Consider the following 22562-nt stretch of genomic DNA (forward strand, 5'->3'; position numbering starts at 1 on the left):
CTGTCCCAAGGGGGGCCTCTGTTCGGCCGTACCAGAGTGGGCAGTGGGAGGTCTCTCGGGAGGCAAGCAGGTCTACCTGGGCTCTGCCGAACCGTTCCCAAATCAGCTGGACCGACTGGGGGTGGAGCCTCCAAGCTTTGTCGTGACAGTGTGTCCGCTACCACATTGAGCTTGCCGGGAATGTGAGTGGCACGCAGCGACCTGAGTCACTGCTGGCTCCAAAGGAGGAGACGATGGGCGAGTCGTGACGTGGCGAGAGCGTACGCCACCTTGGCGATTTATGTACGCTACCACAGTGGTGCTGTCTGACCTGATTAGGACGTGTTTGTCTCGAATTAATGGGAGAAACCGCCGCAGGGCAAAGAAAACAGTCAACAACTGTAGGCAATTGATATGCCAGCACAGCGGGGCCCCTCTCCAATGGCCCGCGGCTGCGTGCCCTTTGCACACGGCGCCCCAACCCAATCTGGAGGCGTCGGTAGTGACCAGGACGCGTCGGGACACCTCCTGCCTGTAGAAAGCAGAGGTCTGTCCAGGGTTTTAGTGTTTTTCGGCAGGCAGGGGTGATTGTCACACGGTGCGTGCCATGGCGCCATGCTCGTCTCGGGACTCGAGTCTGAAGCCAGTGCTGAATCGGTCTCATATGCATCAACCCCAGCGGCGTGGCCGTGGCGGAGGATGCTATATGCCCCAGGAGCCTCTGGAAGAGTTTTAGAGGGACCGTAGTGCCTGGCCTGAATTTGGCAAGGCATTTCAGCACCGACTGCGCACGCTCATTGGTGAGACGTGCAGACATTGAGACTGAGTCTAACTCAATGCTGAGAAAGGAGATGCTCTGGACCGGGGTGAGCTTGCTCTTTTCTCGGTTGACCTGAAGCCCCAAGCGGCTGAGGTGCCTGAGCACCTGGTCTCTGTGAGCGCATAGTAACTCTCAGGAGTGGGCTAGTATGAGCCAGTCGTCGAGGTAATTGAGTATTGAATGCCGGCTTCTCGGAGCGGGGCAAGAGCTGCCTCTGCGACTTTCGTGAAGACGCGAGGGGACAGAGACATGCCGAAGGGGAGGACTTTGTACTGAAACGGCTGGCCGTCGAACGCGAACCGTAGACAGGGTCGATGTCACGGCAAAATTGAGACGTGGAAGTACTCGTCCTTCAGGTCTACCGCTGCGAACCAATCTAGGTGCTGGACGCTTGTCAAGATACACTTGTGCGTGAGCATTTTGAACGGGAGTTTGAGCAGCGCTCGATTGAAAACTCGCAGGTCCAAGATTGGTCGTAAGCCGCCACCTTTCTTGGGTACAATGAAGTAAGGGCTGTAGAAACCCTTCTTCATTTCGGTTGGAGGGACAGGCTCTATCGCGTCTTTGAGTAAGAGAGTAGCGATCTCCGCACGCAGGAATTTGGCATGTTGGCTGTGCACTGCGGTAAAGCGGACGCCCGTGAAGGGGGGCGGGGGCCTGGCAAACTGAATTGCGTAACCGAGTCTGATGGTCCGGGCCAGCCAGCAAGATGGGTTGGGAAGTGAAAGCCACGCATCCAATCTCCGTGCTAGGGGCACCAAAGGGACGGTTATTTTTGACGTACCCGGCGGGGCTTCGCAGCGGGGTGGAGCAGGTAGTACGCCGTCGGGAGGCGCGGACGCGTCCCGAGGCTCTGGTGCTGAGAAAAGACTCAAAGCACTTACCTTGCTCTGGACATCCGGCAGGGGGCGGGTTGGTGACTGAGGAGGAGGTCCTGTAGTGGCGTACTCTGGACTCGTCAGAACCGGCTGGCCGGGGAACAGTCGTGGGGCTGAAGGCTGGCCTGGGGCTGCGTCCAGCGTGCCGGGACTGTTGAGATCTGGGGGCAGAGTGCCGTGAGAACGGCATTTGCGGGCCAGATGACCCAGAGGCAAAGGAAATAGCTCTTTTATTGAGAATTTGAGTACCGCTGCCCAGGTTAAGGGGAGCGGCAAAAGAAAAGTTAAAGGAAAATTCTCCTCCCGGCCTTCCACCGGGGGACGGAGTGGTCTTACCATCTCCGGAGCTAACGTGTTGGGCTCTGGGTCGTCTGTCTCAGGAGCGCCTGGGAGCCTTCCGGGTCCTCGAGGGGGTCCGTGAGACGGGGGGCGTCTGCTTCCTGCGGACGCTCGACGCGTGGGCTGAGAGCTGGGCTCTGGTTGAGGCAGGGAAGCTTGTCATTTCCTCGCTGGGGGACGCCCTCGGTGAGCAGACGGGGCAGGGCCCGGGGCGGCAGGTTTGCGGCGGGGCAGGATATGTGATATCGCCTCCATCTGTTTCTTCACCGCGGAGAACTGCTGGGTGAAGTCCTCGACGGTGTCGCTGAAAAGACCAAACTGGGAGACTGGGGCGTCGAGAAAGCGAAGCTTGTCGGTCTCACGCATCTCGACCAGGTTCAGCCATAGGTGTCATTCCTGGACCACGAGGGTGGCCATCGCCTGCCCGAGTGACTGCGCTGTGACCTTCGTGGCTCTGAGGGTGAGGTCGGTCGCTGAGCGCAGTTCCTGCAGCACGTCGGGATCAGGGCTACCTACGTGCAGTTCTTTGAGCGCCTTGGCCTGGTGGACTTGCAGGAGGGCCATGGTGTGCAGGGCGGAAGCGGCAGTTCCGGCGGCGCTGTAGGCCTTCGCTGTCAGCGAGGATGTTGTCCTACAGGCCTTGGAAGGGAGTACAGGGTGACCGCACCAGGTGGTAGGGTTTCCGGGGCATAGATGGAGCGCAACAGCCCTATCCACCGGGGGGGGGATCGTTGTGTACCCGTGGGCTGCTCCGCCGTCGAGGGTAGCGAGAGCGGATGAGCATGTGGCTTTGTGATGTCGTGTGGTGAACGGTGCCCTCCACAGCGACGTCAGCTCATCGTGCACTTCCGGGAAAAACGGACCGGGCGCGGCTGTGAGCGGCGTCGGGACCCCAGGAACCAGTCATCCAACCGCGAAGGCTGTGGGGAGGACAGGGGATTCCAGTCCAAGCCCATGCTGGCGGCGGCCCGGGAAAGCATGTCGGACATCTGTGCATCAGCCTCGGCTTGGGCGTGCTGGCCCGAAGGCGGCAGCCCAAGGGAGTCATCTGCGTCAGACACCGCGCTCTCCGATGCAGCGGCGAGCTCATCCACCTCTAGCTCTAGAGGATAGGCAAGCTGGCTGTGAGGCGAGCTGCTGTTGCCTTGAGCACGGATGGGAGTCAACGAGCGTGCCGGGGGACAGGTGGTCCGAGGGGGGGTACCCGACGGAGCCGCACCCGCTGCCATCCCCGAATCGCTTCCAGCGCCACTCGCACCATCCTCAATCCCATGGGAAGAAGGAGCAATGCGAGATGCGGCTGGAGTGGCTTGCTTACGGTTGTAAGCGAGCCGCGACCGCAACATTGTCATGGTCATGTTCTCGCAGTGAGAACATGACCCATCCACAAACGCAGCCTCGGTGTGATCGCTGCCCAGACACACGAGACAACGCCTGTGGCCGTCTGAAGCGGAGAGCACTCTACCGCATCCAGGAACTACACAGGGGCGGAAAGGCATCTTTACAAAGACGCGTCCTGAAAAGGACGTTAAACGCCACTGTGTATTTGCTATTTTAGAGAAAATTACTCTTTTAAAGAAAATTACTCTTTTAAAACTCATCTGAGTTTTTATACTGCACTGTCGAAGCGCCCACAGGCAATATGCACTGCCGTGCAAGGAGAAGAATCGCCGCTGTAATGTGCCCTCAATCCAACAGCATGCAGTAGTGTCAGAGGAATACAGGAACGGGTGTGTTTCACTGCAAACAGCATGCACAACCATCGGCTCCTCAGAAAATTTCTGAATGAACTCTAGTATTTGCCTCGCCTTTATACCCGTATGTCCGGGGGCAGGGTATGCAAATACTGACTGCCAACTTCTCATTGGCCTTTTTTCAATGGATCAGAGGCATATTCGGCGCTCAAGAGAGACCCCTAGTGTCGCTTCTCCGACACAACGTGGAGAGAGTGACAGACGGGGAACTGAACTACATGTGTGAACACACACTAAGACTTTTTAAGGATCCACGGGAACCCTGTTATAATACAGTTTCAATCATAAAAATGTAAGCAAAATTATGCATAACAAAAAGAATGAATTAAAATCATGAATTTTATATTTAACTGGCTCACTTTACATGCTTGGAATTCTTATCCACAGATTCCCTGGCCAACCACCGGGAGGCAAAATAATGATTCTGATTGCTGTTGTTTTCTGGTTCTGGTCTCCAATAGGAACAATGTAAAATCTACCGAAAGAGTGATCCAGATGGATAGCAACAACCATTCTCGGCGTTATTTGGAGTAAAAATGTGTTCAGTTGTGCAGTTGTTGGCTGATATAACAATTTGAAGTAGTAAATGGTATCAACGTAATTAATCTCGTCCATCGCTGTAGGCCATCAACCCACTCCAACTTCGGTGGTAAGGCTTTGTCAAAAGATGGTCATCTCACCTCTCTAAAGTATTGGCACAATTAAGTAATATGCTTTTTAACTGGCAATTGTTTCAAAATCAAAGTATACACTAAAATCATACGTCGATATGAGTGAAAACTGGCAACCGGTAAACAAAAACAGGATTCTGATACGAATCGTGGAACAGTTCCGCGTTCAGAAAAAGATGGATATAATGAGTATATAAGGATGTCAAACCTTAATATATAATCTAATACCACAACATTCTACCACTTCAATTCTTGACAAGTTCCATGGGTGATAAATGGTAGTTTCAGGTTAGTTCACAGACTACATCATTTTCTTATTGTAGTGTTGATATTTTCAAATCAACTAAATGACTAAAGTGGTCTCGTAAGTTTCTACACAATTCTACACACAAGAATATTTGAGATATAAAAACCTGAAGATAAACACAAGCTAATACTAGACTCCGGACCACTGAATTATTGAAAATTTAGACCCACTTCACATTTGGCATCTTTATGTACATAAGCATTAGATACAATGCACTTATTATGTGCTGTTGCATTGTACTTACATTTGCAGTACTGGCATTTAAATATCTGTAGTTACACTACACTAACTTAACCCAACCCAACCCCTTACCCTAACCTTAACACTAATCCTAAACCCACCCCTAACCTCAACCTCAGTAGCAGCAAATGTGAATCTTGTGAGAATTTTGCAGAACAACAAATAGTTACACAATAAATTCACTGTATTAAATATTAGTACATGGTTCTACCAAATATGGTACTACCAAATATAAAGTGGGTCCGGAAATGTAATGCACATTTAATGATAAATTGTTTTACTTGCAGTACATATATAAAAGCACCGAATTAGTAAAGTTTTTTTTTTTAATTCCTTTGCTGAAGTGCAATATCTTTAAAAAAAGATACAATAAAAAATAAATCCATAATTCCTCAAACTTTCACCTGCTAGCATAATGCTCGATACGTGAGTGGGTGTCGTCGTGGGAAAGTTGTGGAGAGGATGCTGGCCTACAAATGACAGAAGAGCAGAGGTCAGAAAACACAAATGAAAAAAGATATATTTTATTGTGTTGAAACAAAAGAAACAACATTTAAAAGTGATAATTATTACACATATTTCAACAAGGTAGCAATGGAGACAATTAGTGAGATCTCAATATAAACAAATAAGCATATTAAATAGAGATTTCTTTTTTAAAAAGGCTTGTATTGATTTCAGAAAGTAGGGTGCATCAGTGATGTATCTTAAAGGGGTCACGTGCCTTTTTTATTATTTTAATATGTTCATTGAGGTACATATATTTGTAAAACATTATAATTTTCCACCCTCATTCTGACCCTCTGTCAGAAACCCTGGGTTTTGGTGCTGCTTCTCTTTAAGGCTTGACAGTAAACACCCACTGTTATGATTGGCTCTCTGCTCTTGACTGACCTGCTCTCACCTTCGCCATCTCACTGCTTACCACTAATGGGCAGGGATACGGAAGTGATAAGGTAAAGTAGGCGTTGATGTGTTGATGTTGAGGAGGTCAGATGCAAATGTCTACCACAGAGAGACATTACAATGTGAGAAAGTAGAGAACGAGTCATTTTGGAGGCTTGATTTCAACAAATGCTTTTCGCAATGATGAGGAAATTTTGAGTTCTGAAATTTACAGTGTTTTTATAGGACAGTTAACATTTACATGTGAAAAGATCAAGGAAAATGTGATTCCTCATGACCCCTTTAAGTTGAAACAGTGCCCCTTGGGGTATGCTAGTTTATAGCTGTTACCATTTCAACTGAGCTTGCTCAAATATATATATATATATATATATATATATATATATATATATATATATATATATATATATATATAAACAAATAAGCATATTAAATAGAGATTTCTTTTTAAAAAGGCTTGTATTGATTTCAGAAATTAGGGTGCATCAGTGATGTATCTTAAAGGGGTCACGTGCCCTTTCTTTTTTTTGACTAACCATAAATGCAGCTTTACATTTTGGTAGAGCAAAAAACATCAAATATAGCTAATGCTCAGTCACGTAACATTCATGATAACCCCCATTTAAAACAGCACCTAATATCCTGTGGAACTGAAACAAATTTAATCTTGCATGATGGATGGTAAAAGCTGTGAGATGGACACATGTTCCAAAAATATTTCACAGTTCTGATGATGTAAGATGATGAGTGTGCTGTGGAGTATTGTGTATAATTGAGTGGCACCTATTTGTCAAAATGAATTTAACTTAATGAGAAAGATAAAAAAAATTGTGTAACACTTTGACAGAAATAAAACTATGTTAAAACTGCCAGTTCTATGCTGCATTAGCAAAGCAAAACTCTGCAATACACTGTGATCATGAAAAAAACAGACTTTCAGCTGTTTAATAATCTTAGCTTTTTACAAAGTTGACTTTTATTAAAAATGAAAAAAAATTTGCTTAATTACTTGTAATTAGTTGATATTTAGTTGATCAATATTTATTACTATTAACTATGATTAGATTATAATCAAACCTAAATTACCCACTAAGTAATTTAAGATTTAAATATTGCTTAGTGCATTTTATTTGAAATCCAAACTACACCGGAAAAAGGCTTTTGACCTCTGTCTAAAATAATGCAATTCAAACTGCAGTCTGAGGATCATTAGTAGGATACTATGGGGCTAAGTGCTCTTCGAGTAAAAGGCTCCATTTATATATCATTCCTCCATTAAATTTTCTCCCAAAACTAAATAGAAACAAAAACTACCACAGTACTTTTCTAAACACGGCTTGAAACTATACACTGCAATTTTTTCCTGTTCCATGAGATCTTCTGTGTAATGTCTAAAAGTAGATTTTGAGGCAATTTGATCAAATTCATATTACTTATGTTGCAAATGTGTGTAGCTAATAAATATCTCTGAAATTAACATTTCTTTTGAGACAAAATACTACTTATTTTCATTTGTTTAAGGTCATTAAATCAAACAAATTTCAATAACCGTCCAATAAGTGAAAGGCTATTATTTGGGGTAAAAAGCCCTCCTTTTGCAGGAGCTAATGGCTCCTATTAAACACACTGTTTTTGAGTGGGAGGAATAGATTTGTTATGAAAAATGTTCAAAGTGGGCTCACATTAACTGATCCAATCATAATAGAGTTTAGTTTGTTTATAGTATACTAAAGATGTAATAAAATGCCAAATTTGTTTGAAATTAACAGGAAAAGGTTGACTTTTTTCTGAAGTAGTTATTTTGAGTAAGCATCATCTTAATTTGTTCCTCAAAAAAGCATCTTGCTGTCTCAACATTTTTTGCATTAGTTGACAAACTGTGCCCTATAACAATTGCCCCTATATCTATACAATATCACTTTAAACCCACTAGGGGCCTTTTACCCCAGTGTGGGGAAAAAGGCTCCCTCGCCACCATTTTGTTTTTTACTGAATTTTAAAATGAATCAAGTAACCTCCCGTTATTATTTATTTTCACACAAACTATGTTGCTCCATCAATTTACAATGAAAATCAATAAAAACATTTTATCTTGATACTTGTTGTGACCAGAAAAAAAATTAAAATGTCCTTACGGGGAGGTGGCCTTTAGCCCCGTTGTACCCTAATCATAAATGTTCTTGGCTCACTTCTACACTTCATTTAAGAGCAGTGAAAAAATTAACACAGCAAATGGCACAGTTTATGTCATGCAAATACTCTGTATTTACCACAAAGGTACCCAGGCAAGTTATAGTGCAGGTTTTTTGAGTGTGTGGATGTACTGATTACTCACGGATGGTCAACAGGCCAGAAGTTGATCAGTGTAACGGGACTGCAAGAAAAAAAAAGATGAGATGACGGACAGGACAAGTAGATGGACTGAAAGCAGGATGGTGACATGGTTGTTAAGCACAAACATAAAAAATTATTTACATGAGAACACAATAGGGTCCTATTTGTTTTGAGCCTAATAACAGACACTTCACAATCCACATTTTTTTTTAAATTGTTTGTTGAAAAACAGGTGGATTTGATGTTGTTGGTTGTGTGTTAGGGTTGAAATGAAAAAGGACAAAAATTGTTACAATTTAAGTAAGAATAATGTCTGTATGCATTTAGTGCTGCTTTACAATTACCCTGACAAACTGCACAAATAAGACTAGCTCCTCTGCAGGGGTAAAAATAATTCCACAAACATAATCCTACTGTGAATGCGAGTAATGATCAAAACAAACAGTAAAGCAGACAAATCCAAATGCAATTCTTGCCGCTGCAGTTGAATGTTACCATGCTTTCTGAGTATTCATTATTTGTCTTGTTCGGTGACGTACACAGGTATTACTGTCCACATGTTTGCCAAGAGAAAGGCAGTGTTCCTAATGCACACATGGATGACCAAAATGTTGTTTAGGTAAGACAGCATTTCGGTTGGTTTTGAGACACATATATGTGACCTATGTTAACAAAGCCTTAAATGACTGCAAATGTGTATTAAAAAGGGGATTATTAACAATTAACCAAATACAGGGAGTTTAAATGAATTTTCTAGTTTTACAACAAGCTCTGACAGTTTTAAAGGAATAGTTCACCCAAAAATGAAAATGCTCTCATCTTTTACTCACCCTCATGCCATCCCAATTTGTGTGACTTTCTTTCTTCTGCTGAAAAGCATAAAAGCATCTTCTGCAGCATAAAATTTATCAATACGACTCCCGTGGTTTAATCCATGCCTTCAGAAGTGACATAATAAGTGTAGGTGAGACCATGTTCAATATTAAAGGCCTTTTTTACTATAAATGTTCACATTCACATTCTTCTTTTGTTTTTGGTGCTTTGTACATATCGCCACCTGCTGGGCAGGGACGAGAATTTATAGTAAAAAAAGAGCTTCAAAGTTCTGGTCATCATTCACTTGCATTGCATAGACCTACAGAGATGAGATATTTAAAAAAAAATCTTTGTTCATGTTCTGCAGAAGAAAGAAAGTCCTACACATCTGAAATGGCATGAGGGTGTGTGAAAGATGAGAGAATTTACATTTTTGGGTTAGGGTAATTTACCACCAAAAATTATTTTGACTCATCCCTTAGTTTGTAAAAACCAAACAAAAATTGTGTTAACACTAATGAAATTATATTGGCCAAGTATACTGGGTGTTTAAAAAAATCTAAAGCTCACTTATTTTAATTCTTCTGTACTGAAATGTGATATTTGAGCTGTAAAGTTATATAAATGTTCCATTTAGCAGTAGGACTACTGTTCTAGGTGGATGCACCTCTTTTTCTTTATGTAAACTGTCAGTTACAGTTTACATAAAGATATATAGATAATACCAGATATTATTTCATGTATTGTGCAAAAGTTACAGAGTTGACTGGCTTTACATAGTCATGACAAGAGTTGATATATGATATATAACATTGCACAGACAAGGTTAGTAACCAATTTAATCACACTATTCTCATGCAAACATATATAATGTTTAAATACTGTGGATAAACTTGACTCAAGGTGTATTTTAAGATTTATCCTGTTGCAAATCCTTACCTCACAGACACCCACTGTAATTGCATCACTGTACACATGATTTTTGCTTGTTACAAAGTGAGGAACAAGTTGAGATTATTTTCTTGTATGCTTGTATGGAAATCGATTATATTTGTCTTGTATGCTTGTATGCTGTTTAACTGCACCAGTTCTAAATTAATTTTGTTCTCTTTATAGTATCTACATTTGTAATGTGATGTTAATGAATAATAAGTGTTCGCTACAATAAGAGTTCAATTTCTTCATCTAAATCAGTGCGCCCCGACACATTCATTCACAAGTCACTGCATTATGCATTTTTATAAATAGTGGCCATAAAAATATTTATGTCTGCTGTCACATGTCTACGTAATCTGTAGCCGATGGCAAGATACACAATGAAAGTGAGCGTAGAAATATAAGCATGTATGTCTCACGTCTCCATGTTGTCTCCCTCTAGGATGGTCTGTACAGGGAGATAACCCATGCGAGGGTGCTTTGCAAAATAGCGCTTTGTCCTGAACTTGTTCTTCAACACCTTGGCAAAGTCCCTCACATCCTCTCCTGATGTTGTCTAAAATATAAGGACACAGACACACAAAAGACTCAGCCACAACCTGCATTTTTATCCTGAAATGCTGTGTCATGACTACGCCATGACTTTGTCAAGACTACGCCATATTCGACATTGCTAATACAATGCCATGAATGCAGAAGGCTACATTGTATACAGCAAAAATAAAGATAGTTATGTCATTAAACCTACCGGTGTGCAATATTCCACCATAGGGTACTGCATCTTGTGACCTTTGGCCACTCTGCCGGAAAAGAAGCAGCTTTGGCAGATGTCATAGTTAAAGTGCTTTAAACTTCTGTACCTGTCAAGAAAAGGATAATGTGGTCAGTTGTGGTCGTGTTGCAGTCACTGGCAAAATGTTCAAAACTTCATGGATCTAAAGTAACATGCACGGAGTGCATGTGAGATGATCTCTTAGAAAGGTGTAGATACTTCTTCAAACTCTAGGTGGAGCTGGTTCCTTTGCTCACTTCCTCTCATAATGATATATCACTAGAATCAGATATTTATATTCATGCAACTCAAAGACAACATGAAAACAAAACTGACCCTAAGTGCATTCTTAATAAATGTTCCTGACAATTTTCTGCAAGTCTTATTTCTTGCAAGATTGCAACAGAAATACAAAACTAATCATGCTAGCAAGTCAACATGAAATGGCATTCAGAATCGCTTTTACTTCTATAATGTGATTTTAGTGCAACTAGATACTCAATGTTAAAAAAATGTTGGGTGGGACTTCATTTTATCCATTGAATTTGAAAAAATAAATCTTTGAAACATGCACAATAATACCAGAAACGTGTTTTAAAGGAACAGTTCACTCAAACATTTAAATGATCTCCTCATTTTCACACTCTCATTGCCATCCCAAATGTGTATGACTTTCTTCAAACAAAGATTTTTAAAAGAATATCTCAGCTCGGTAGGTCAAAACAATGCAAGTGAAGGGGAATCAATATTTTGAAGGTCCAAAAAGCACATAAAGGTAGCAAAAAGTAATCCAGAAGACTCAAGTGGTTACATTTATGTCTTCAGAAGCGAGTGGGTGATCCTGCCCAGTAAGTGGTCATATGAATGAAGAACCCAAATAGCCAAAAACAGAAGAAGAATGTGAAAGTGAAAGTAGAGATTTAAAGTAAAAATATCTTAAAAATGAATCTGTTTCTTACCCACACCAATCATATCGCTTCTGAAGACATGTATTTAATCACTGGAGTTGTATGGATTACTTTTATGCTGCATTCATATGCTTTTGGAGCTTCACAATTTTGGCACCTATTCACTTGCAATGTATGGACCTACAAATCTGAGATATTCTTCTAAAAATATTTGTTTGTGTTCAGCAGCTATATACTTTAATTAGCTTAAAGTATACATTTTATGTTTTCATGTGTCTAAGAAGCAAATGTACGCTGCAGCTTTTGAAATTGCCTCAAAAATGTTATTTTTTTCTTTTTTTCAATCTCTGCTTTGAAGTTTGGTGCAATGCTTAAAAATTCACAAAAACTGCTGAGACCTTTAAAGTGTCTGAAGTAAAATCAGTCATTCTGAATAATAGTGCTGAAGAACACTTACCTGAAGCCAATGATAGGACATTCCTTACAAATGTTGCATTTAGCCTGGTGCTTTGCTGTCTCAGCGGCCGCCACACGGTGAAGGACAGGAAGCCAAACCATCGACTGAGGTTCTAAACGCATCCAGTCAAGGAAGACTGAAGCCTCCAGCTCCGGTTTGTTATTGGCCTTTATATCAAAGCAAATGAAAGAGTATTTAAGTGATGGAAATGACTATGAAGGAATGTACAGGGTTGTTCTAGACTATCTACTTTTTGCTGTTTATTTTTTTAATTGTCTTCTATTTCACAATTTTTCTTTATTCTTGAAATGTACTGTGTTGTATTTATTGTTTAGAATTATTTCCTATTCTATCGAGGAGCATTTAGGCTGGAATCACTGTATTTCTGAAAGGATGTACATACAGTAGGCTTTAGTAGTTCACAGAACTGTGTAATACTTAATTAACATTTGCGAAAAATTGGTAAGTTTAAGAGTCATAAAAAAAGAGTAAAATTTTCTTTACTCTTTGAAATAAGAGATTAAAGCCTAAAGTGTGTTATTTCTGCGCAACGTAATGAAATTGCAAAAATAAACATTTTATTTTTCAAACAGCCTTCCAAATACGATTTTATAATTTTTATAGCACCACAGAGACACAGTCTTAACAGTTTTTGAGAAAATTAACCTACAAATGGCTTACTAATAGTTGTCTCTGTGATAGGAGAAATTATTTTAACACTGAAAAAGTTCAGCTTTAATGTCCTGTGTAAATAAACTCTACTGTAAACCAAGACCAAATTGACCTGCAAAACTGGACCATTCGGAAATCATCAAGCTATAGATGTCACAATCATGAGCACATTAACATATGAGTGCACACATTTACATATCAATGCCTATTCAGTATTCCGGCCTGACCCCCCCCCTCCCGAAAGCGAAAATCCAAGATATAGGCCGACATTTGTCCTTTTTGATATTATCAGCATCGGCTTATAATTGTGCAGATAACAGAAATGGTAATTCCTTCGTGTCAGTCTTGTCTAAGGATAGTGGACACTTTATATTTTCAAATATTTTGTTTTGGCGCAAGTAACTTCACGACTTCAGGTAAATACATAAAATGTAACAGAAGTGTTGAATATGTCCCCTTAATGTTGATTTGTTCATGAATGTAGACACCGGTGACTTACAAACTGAAAGCAGCTGCGCACACTGGGCTCGATATTGCTCCCTCCGAAAGATGCCACCTCACCCAGCTGTCTGGGTATCTGAATGGCATCATGCAATAGAAGGCCGAGACGCCGCTGGTCACAAAAACCTGTAGCACTGGCCACCTCTCTGAACAAAACTAGACAGAAAGCAGGAGGAAACTATGAGCTGTACAATTAAAATGAAGAGAGAGCAGAAATTTTAACTAAAGTCAAAACAGCCCACCCCAAGTCTCTATAATATTCTGGTCCATAAATTTGGTTTGTGTACCTCTTCAAATTTAAAGGGATAGTTCACCCAAAAATGAAAGTTCTTTATCTATCATTTACTCACCCTCATGCCATCCCAGGTGTGTATGACTTTCTTTCTTCAGCAGAACACAAAGATTTGTAGAAAAATATCTCAGCTCTGTAGAGCCATACAATGCAAGTGAATGGTGATCAGATATTTGTATCTCCAAAAATCACATAAAGGAAACTGAACTGGTTCTCTCTCACACCTATCATATCGCTTCTGAAGACATTGATTTAACCACAGGAGGATTACTTTTATGTTGACTTATGTGATTTTTTTTTAGCTTCAAAATTTTGGCACCCATTCACCAAAAATCTTAATTTGAGTTCAGCAGATGAAAGAAAGTCATACAAATCAGGGATGGCATTAGCGGGAGTAAATTATGAGAATTTTCATTTTTGGGACTATTCCTTTAAGTCTTTGAGATTTTTTTCACCAATTTTATCTTCCACATGGCAAAATGGCTTAGGAAATTAGTTGCACACTTCTCCTTAACAAACCACATGATTTGAGGTTTCATTCATGTCTGTAGCGCAAACAGAGTAGAATGAGCAATCCGCTAAAGTTAAATACTTAGGGTTAGGGGGTTTGCTCAAAATATATATTAAAAAGGAAATTGTGGGTGCTGGGAAGCTCAGCAAGTAAAGACGCTGACAACCACACCTGGAGTCACAAGTTCGAATCCAGGGTGTGCTGAGTCAGTCACCCTTGCATGGGTTCCTTCTCTACAGTCAGGCTTCCTAAGCAACCAATTGACCTGGTTGCTAGGGTGGGTAGTCACGTTGGGTTAACTTCCTCATGGTCCCTATAATGTGGTTCTCGCTCTCTGTGGGGCGTGTGGTGATTTCTGCATGGATGCCGCAGAGAATAGTGTGAAAAGCATCCCCACGCGCTCTGCGGTAACGCGCTGAACAATCCACACGATAAGATGCGCAGATTGACTAACTCAGATGCGGAGGCAACTGAGATTCGTCCTCCGCCACCTAGACTGAGGCGAGTCACTACACCACCACAAGGACTTAGGGCGCATTGGGAATTGGCCATGTCAAATTGAGGAGAAAAGGGGAGAAAAAAAGAAAAAAGGAAATTTTGCTATTACAAATCTGGAACTAATTTGTCACTTTTGAAATGAGCAAGCCACAAAACTTTACAAGTGTTTACAGCAGGGCTACTAATAAGTGGTACTACAAGCACAAACACCCATGAGAGCTGTAAAGAGACTTTGAAAAGTACTGCAAGATTCTAAGGTGACAGACAGTGAAACAAATAATTGTACTGAAAATCAACATAATATTTTGCACCCTGTAAGCTTTATAATAGGCTGTCAAAATGTGTAAATAACTTAGCTTGTAATGCAGCTTATATTATGAGAATCACAATAAAGGGCCTAAGATAAAAAGCAAAACTTACATCTGTACTTATCCTCAAGGTGAGCTTTGCACAGACAAATAATTCCTGTTTTGAAGGATAGGGTACGAATCTTTCCAGCTCGTCCTCTGCAGGGAAAAATAAAATAACAAGGTGACAAATGACTAAAGCGAGACCATCAACTGCTCTTTTTATCTTTTTTAGCAGATAAAGATTCAAGATCAGGAGAAAAAAATGCTTCAGTTGTTCCTGCAAAATAAGCTGGTAAAAGATACTGTTTATAATTGACTATATAAAACTATAGAATTGACTGCTGTCCCAGGCAACCGATTTGCTAGTTTCATGTCCCTCGTATCGTCTCTTTATTGTCACATGATAAAATAATTACAACTTAAGTAAATATTACATGTCTATTTATTTATATGTGCACTAACTCTTTCTTTTAAACAAAATTATTCATCTGCTAGATAAATAAATGTAAATTTACTCAGTAAGTAGCTGTGTTATATGTGGAATAATGTGCAGTAAGCCAGTCAGTATCACAAACCATCAATTAGAGCTGGGCGATATGGCAAAAAGGACTATTGACAATTCATGTTGATTCTTTTACTTTTAAATCAGAATCAGAATCAGAATCAGCTTTATTGCCAAGTATGCTTACACATACAAGGAATTTGTCTAGGTGACAGGAGCTTCCATCAACAACAATACAAACAATACCAAAAACAGCAGCAAGACATAGGTAATTAAAAACAGAAAAGAACACAAAATAAATAATTATACATATACGTACATACACTCACCTTCATACATACCCACATACACACACGTAGTGCAAATCTAATACAATCTGTTATATAAAGAACAAAAACCTGTATATTATGTACAGAGCAATGTAAGTAATGGCAGAAGTGGATATGTTGGATAATATAGATTAAAATTAAAAATAAACTGTGTATTGCACATAATTATTGCTCAATGGGGCAATTTAATTGTTCATTAGATGGATGGCCTGAGGGAAAAAACTGTTCCTGTGTCTGACGGTTCTGGTGTTCAGAGCTCTGAAGTGCCGGCCAGAAGGCAACAGTTCAAAAAGGTAGTGGGCTGGGTGAGTGGGGTCCAGAGTGATTTTACCAGCCTTTTTCCTCACTCTGGAAATGTATAGTTTTTGAAGGGGGGGGCAGGGGGCAACCAATAATCCTCTCAGCAGACCGAACTGTCCGTTGTAGTCTTCTGATGTCTGAGTTCGTAGCTGCACCAAACCAGACAGTTATTGAAGTGCAGAGGACAGACTCAATGACTGCTGAGTAGAACTGTTTCAGCAGCACTGGTGGCAGGTTGAACTTCCTCAGCTGGCGAAGGAAGTACAACCTCTGCTGGGCCTTTTTCACAATGGAGTCGATGTGTATCTCCCACTTCAGGTCCTGTGACATGGTAGTGCCCAGGAACCTGAATGACTCCACTGCTGCCACAGTGCTGTTGAGAATGGTGAGGGGGGTCAGTGTTGGGGTGTTCCTCCTAAAGTCCACAATCATCTCCACTATTTTGAGCGTGTTCAGCTCCAGGTTGTTTTGACTGCACCAGAAAGCCAGCTGTTCAACCTCCTTTCTATATGCAGACTCATCATCATCTCGGATGAGGCCGATGACAGTGGTGTCATCTGCAAACTTCAGGAGCCTGACAGATGGGTCCTTGGTGGTGCAGTCATTGGTGTACAGGGAGAAGAGTAGTGGGGAGAGCACACATCCCTGGGGGGCACCAGTGCTGATGGTACAGGTGGTGGAAGTGAATTTTCCCTGCCTCACAAGCTGCTGCCTGTCCGTCAGAAAGCTGGTAATCCACTGACAGGTAGAGGTGGGAACAGGGAGTTGGTTTAACTTAGTCCGGAGTATATCTGGTATGATTGTGTTGAAAACCGAGCTGAAATCCACAAAAAGGATCCTTACGTATGTCCCCGGTCTGTCCAGATGTTGCAGGATATGATGCAAACCCATGTTGACTGCATCATCCACAGACCTGTTTGCTCAATAAGCAAATTGAAGGGGGTCCAGAAAGGGTCCAGTGATGTCCTTCAGGTGGGCCAACACCAGTCTCTCAAATGACTTCATGACCACAGATGTCAGGGCGACAGGTCTGTAGTCATTAAGTCCTGTGATTTTAGGTTTCTTAGGGACGGGGATAATAACTGAGCGTTTGAAGCAGCATGGGACTTCACACTGCTCCAGTGATCTATTGAAGATCTGAGTGAAGATGGGGGCCAGTTGGTTAGCACAGGAACAAAGGCAAGCTGGTGAGATGCCATCTGGTCCTGGAGCCTTCCTTGTCCTTTGCTTCCGAAAGACACAGCACACATCGTCCTCACAGATCTTGAGTGCAGGTAGTGTAGCAGGAGGGGGGAGGAGGGGGGTTGCAGGAGGTGTTAATGGTTGTGTGAAATGAAGGTCCGAGTGCATGTGGGGTGTGAAATCGGGCCTTTCAAATCTGCAGTAAAACACATTCAGGTCGTCAGCCAGTCGTTGGTCCGCCACAGGGTTGGGGGTAGGAGTCCTGTAATTAGTATATTGTTTCAGGCCACTCCACACTGATGCAGGGTCGTTAGCTGAAAACTTGCTTTTCAGCTTCTCAGAGTAGCTTCTTTTAGCCACTCTGATTTCCTTATTCAGTGTGTTCCTGGCCTGATTATACAAGACTCTATCCCCACCCTTGTAAGCCTCCTCTTTGGCATGACGAAGCTGTCTGAGTTTTCCTGTGAACCATGGTTTATCATTGTTGAATGACAAAAATGTCCTAGTAGGGATGCACATATCCTCACAAAAACTGATGTATGATGTAACAGTATCTGTGAGCTCGTCCAGGTCTGTAGCTGCAGCTTCAAAAACACTCCAATCAGTGCAGTCAAAGCAGGCTTGTAGTTCCAGCTCTGCTTCAATAGTCCATCTCCTTATAGTCCTTACAACTGGCTTTGTTGATTTTAATTTCTGCCTGTAGGTCGGGAGAAGATGAACCAGACAGTGATCAGAGAGTCCCAAAGCTGCATGTGGGACAGAGCGATATGCATCCTTTAATGTTGTATAGCAGTGATCCAATATATTCCTGTCTCTGGTGGGGCATGTAATGTGCTGTCTGTATTTGGGCAGTTTGCGTGTGAGATTTGTTTTGTTAAAGTCCCCAAGAATAATAATGACTGAGTCCGGGTATTGTTGTTCTGTGTCTGAGATTTGATCAGCCAGCTGTTGCAGCGCTAAGTTCCCAGACGCGTTTGGAGGAATGTAAACACTCACCAGAATAAACGAAGAAAACTCCCGCGGCGAGTAGAACGGCTTACAGTTAATAAAGAGCGCTTCCAGATTAGGACAGCACATCCTCTTTAGTGTTGTTACATCTGTACACCAACTTTCGTTGATGTAAAAGCATGTTCCACCGCCTCTCGTTTTCCCCGTTTACTCCGCGATGCCATCCGCTCTGAACAGCTGGAAGCCCGGCAGATGTAATGCGCTGTCCGGAATGGCTTCACTCAGCCAGGTTTCAGTGAAGCACAGTGCAGCAGAGTTTGAAAAGTCCTTATTAGTATGTGTGAGGAGATGTAGTTCGTCCGTTTTGTTGGGAAGAGAGCGGAGATTTGCGAGATGAATGCTCGGCAGTGCTGTTCGAACGCCGCGCTGACGGAGTTTAACCAGCGTGCCAGCTCGTCTCCCTCGCCTGCGTCTCGTAGCGCGTCTAAACAACACAGCAGCGCCTCCAACTAAAATGTCCAGCAAAATGTCAGAATATTGAAAAACCGGGAAAAGATTATCTGGTATGTGCTGCCGAATGTTCAACAGTTCGTCCCTGGTAAAACTGATTGGTAAAAGATTGCTAAACACAGGACAAACTAACAAAAACAACAAAAGAATTGAAGAGCTCCACACCGAGGCGGCCATCTGCGGCGCCATGTTGTAATCATGGTGCTCAAAAATGCACTCAACTAAAAATTAACCTCAACTTGATTCAAATCACATGTTCTTTATTAGAATGCAAGGCAAGCTGGTTAGAGAAATCAAAGTTCTATTCATTACAGAGAACATAAGTGTGCAAGAAATGTGCACCACACAAGAAGCTGTTAACCTAGAGTATATGTAAAATAAATTAAAATCTAATTCATATAAAATAAACTAGATGTTCAGGAATTATAGTCTAAAATAAGAAAACTGCAATATACAACTCAGCCAATGTAGGTATGAATTTTTATTTAAACCAAGCCTATCTAAAAATTTCTAAAAAGTAATCAATATATAGAAATGATCACGTTTATCTAGAAGGTACTCATCACAATGATGTTAAACTGTTTGTATGTATAATCATAAACCACTGTATATAGAGTCCATCAGAAAAATTTCAGACTAGACAAGTTCCCCCCTACAGACGTAAAAAAATAAGAACATAAGACAGAATAAGAAAAACAACAACAACAACAACAAAACCCTGCAGAAACCTGCTGTGAAACCTCCAGACTTTGACCTCTGAGGCATTGGTATGTTATCTATTAAAGCTGGCTCTACACTAGCTGTTTTTTCCAATTATTTTAAGGTTTTAAGCTCATTAACATAATCACAGGCCAGGCAGAGGTAGACTGAGCACCCATTAGCATCTCTCAGCAGGAGGTGTTAATCACTTGACAGTCTGGATCCCAGCTGAGGTAATGCCTTGAATCACTGAAAACACACATCAAGGCTTGCTTTAAATTATCACTGGCTGTAGGTGGGATTGGAACACACCACCAAGGCAGTGACCAATGAGTGCAGTTCATGTATAAAGTGTTTTTTTGCCGGAGGACTGAATGTTTTTTTATTTTGTTTAGTTTTCTGCAGAAAAAGCATGGTGTCTGAAAAGTGCTTGTGGATGGTGCATTTTGAGAAGATTATTGCTCTTTAAGTTAGCACGTATGTTTGTATGACATATGTCATATCAGCATTACATTTACATTTATGTATTTGGCAAATGCTTTTATCCAAAGCAACTTACAGTGCACTTATTACAGGGACAATACCCCCAGAGAAACCTGGAGTTAAGTGCCTTGCTCAAGGACACAATGATGGTGGCCGTGGGGATCGAACCAGCGACCTTCTGATTAACAGTTATGTGCTTTAGACCACTACGCTAACACCACTCAGCACACACCCCACTGACACGCAGACACACACAGACAGCTTTGTGCATCACTCTCTCTCCTCTGCCTTCTCTCTTTTTCTCCCCAAATCGAAATTCCCAATTCCCAATGTACTGTATGTCCTCATGGTGGCATAGTGATTCACCTCAATCCGGGTGGCAGAGGACGAATCTCAGTTTCCTCCGCATCTGAGACCGTCAATCTGCGCATCTTATCACGTGGCTTGTTGAGCGCGTTACCTCGGAGACCTAGTGCGTGTGGAGGCTTCATGCTATTCTCCACGGCATCCATGCACAACTCACCACATGCCCCATCGAGAGTGAGACCCACATTATGGAGACCACGAGGAGGTTAACCAAATGTGACTCTACCCACACCAGCAACCGGGCCAATTGGTTGCTTAGGAAGCCTGACTGGAGTCACTGGATTCCAACTTGTGTCTCCAGGTGTGGTAGTCATCTTTTTTACTTGCTGAGCTACACAGGCCCCTAGCTGTCTCCTCTCCTTAAATACTCCTGCTGCCCCTCACTGCAACGTGAGACTGGTGTGGCACACAGGTGGAACTCATTCACCACTTATCCTCTTGGCCTCCCTCTGCCCAGATGCCGTTCGGCCCCGCCCTTCTTAACACATTGTCAAAACGTAAACTACATTTAATCTCCACCGGTAGCCCTCATGAAGATGGGGCCAAATGATGATCCGGAGGCCTTCCTGGACCTATTAGAAAAGACAGCAGATGTTTGGAGGTGGCCTTCCAATCAGTGGGCTGCCCGCCTGTTGGCTCTACTCTCCGGGGAGGCACAGCTAGCGACGCAGCAACTTCCCACCGCCAGCCTCCTTGATTACAGCCACCTGAAGTGATTTCTCTATCTTCTGCAGTTAATTCCCGGCTTACCCATCCACACATTTTGGGAACCAATTGGCCCGGCTTTAAAAATCTATTGGGGGTAATGTGTGTGGATGGGTCCTGCAAAGTAGTGTGGTGGTGTGTGGTGTCTGTGACGCTATGGCTGGAGAGGCAGTGCCATGGCTGTCAACATCAGCTGGATGAGGATGAGGCAGATGAGGAAATTTGCATTCTCAGGGGCTTCCCTGAGGGGGATTTCCATCTGGAGCAGGTGCGTGACGAATCCGTCAAGCACGCCTTTAACCAAGTGAAAGTAATACATGGTCAACAGCTCCAGCCTAATGTTGCACTCACATACCCAGAGCAAAACACCACACTTTGGGGCAGCTAACACAAGAGAATTTGCTCCAAGCACAAGAATGTCAACGCGACTGTATGACAGGGGCACTCGACTACGGGAATTCGCACAGGGAATTAAAGTGCTTGTATTGATGCCCACCTCGAGCTCCAAATTACTCGCCAAGTTTCAAGGAACCTTTGAGGTCACACGACGAGTCAGAGATCTTGATTATTAGGTTAGGCGCACAGATAGGGGAGGGGCACGTCAAACCTACCACCTCAACCTCCTCAAACCATGGAGGGAGGCGGTGCCTGTAGCCAGGGGTGGAGGAGACACCTACCAGCCGCTGAAACGTGGCGGGGTCTGACACCGCCGACCATGAGCGGGGAGTGGCTCACTGCCGACCGCCTGGAGCGGGAGAACTGCTGTCAGGGGTGGGGTAGACCCCTTCTGTTCCCCGAGAACACAAAGGGGTGTTCTGTCTGCCAGGGGATGGAGGACTGCCTCTGATCCGCCCGGGGAGGCGTGGCTGTCGTCCAATAGAGGGTGGAGGAGTGGCCGAGGACCAAGCTATGGCGTATCGGAGAACTGGCGAGTAAGTGTTTTTTTTTTAATTTCTCTCTCCTCTGTCTCTCTCCCACTGCCACTCCATGTTGGCCTTTTCCCTCTCTTTTAAATTTTACATAGTTTTTTGGGGGGGTACTACACTGTTGCAGGAAGCACCTGATTTCTCTCTCCCCTTTATTTTGCAGACTGATACATCTGTCAGGGGGCCGGGCACGGTGCTCTCACAGGAGATGGGGGAGGGGGGCAGCCAGTTATTTGTTGCAAGCTCTCCTTCAGGAAGACAAAGTATAGTACCATCGAGAAGGAGTGTCTTGCAATTAAGCTGGCTGTTCTCACCCTCCGCTATTACCTGCTGGGGCGGGCCTTATCCCACTGTTCCGATCACACTCCTCTGCAGTGGCTCCACCGCATGAAGGATGCTAACACGCAGATCACCCGTTGGTATCTGGCTCTTCAGCCCTTTAATTCAAGGTGATCCACAGACCGTGGGCGAAGATGGTTGAGGCTGACTTTTTCTCAAGAAATGGGGGGTAAACAGGCCGCATGTTACCCCCGCCTGAGTCAGCGGAAGGGGCATGTGGCGCGTGGTCATGTGTCAGTCTGTGGGAGAGGGAGAGTGGTAAGGCTCGTCACCTGGGTCGTAATTATCGCTAACACCTGTCTCTTATTATAGTGATGGTGGAGGGAGACCTG

At 43.0% G+C, this 22562-nt stretch overlaps 1 protein-coding gene across 4 annotated transcripts in view; it reads right to left on the reverse strand.

The window, feature by feature from the left end:
- The window catches only part of LOC127652180 (dystrophin-like), a 182525-nt gene that overhangs the window by 36219 nt on the left and 123744 nt on the right, over nucleotides 1-22562 (reverse strand). For 3 of the 4 annotated variants that reach the window (XM_052138250.1, XM_052138251.1, XM_052138252.1), the window contains 7 exons: nucleotides 15012-15097; nucleotides 13289-13446; nucleotides 12118-12284; nucleotides 10729-10840; nucleotides 10400-10536; nucleotides 8230-8268; nucleotides 5393-5458 (listed from right to left, as the gene is read on the reverse strand). In XM_052138250.1, coding sequence (XP_051994210.1) covers nucleotides 5393-5458; nucleotides 8230-8268; nucleotides 10400-10536; nucleotides 10729-10840; nucleotides 12118-12284; nucleotides 13289-13446; nucleotides 15012-15097 — 765 coding nt within the window. Of the gene's footprint in view, nucleotides 1-5392; nucleotides 5459-8229; nucleotides 8269-10395; nucleotides 10537-10728; nucleotides 10841-12117; nucleotides 12285-13288; nucleotides 13447-15011; nucleotides 15098-22562 lie in introns of those variants that run through there. The other variant, XM_052138253.1, reaches the window with a different exon arrangement.

Source organism: Xyrauchen texanus, chromosome 11 (assembly GCF_025860055.1).
Source record: "Xyrauchen texanus isolate HMW12.3.18 chromosome 11, RBS_HiC_50CHRs, whole genome shotgun sequence".
Classification (NCBI taxonomy): Eukaryota; Metazoa; Chordata; class Actinopteri; order Cypriniformes; family Catostomidae; genus Xyrauchen; species Xyrauchen texanus.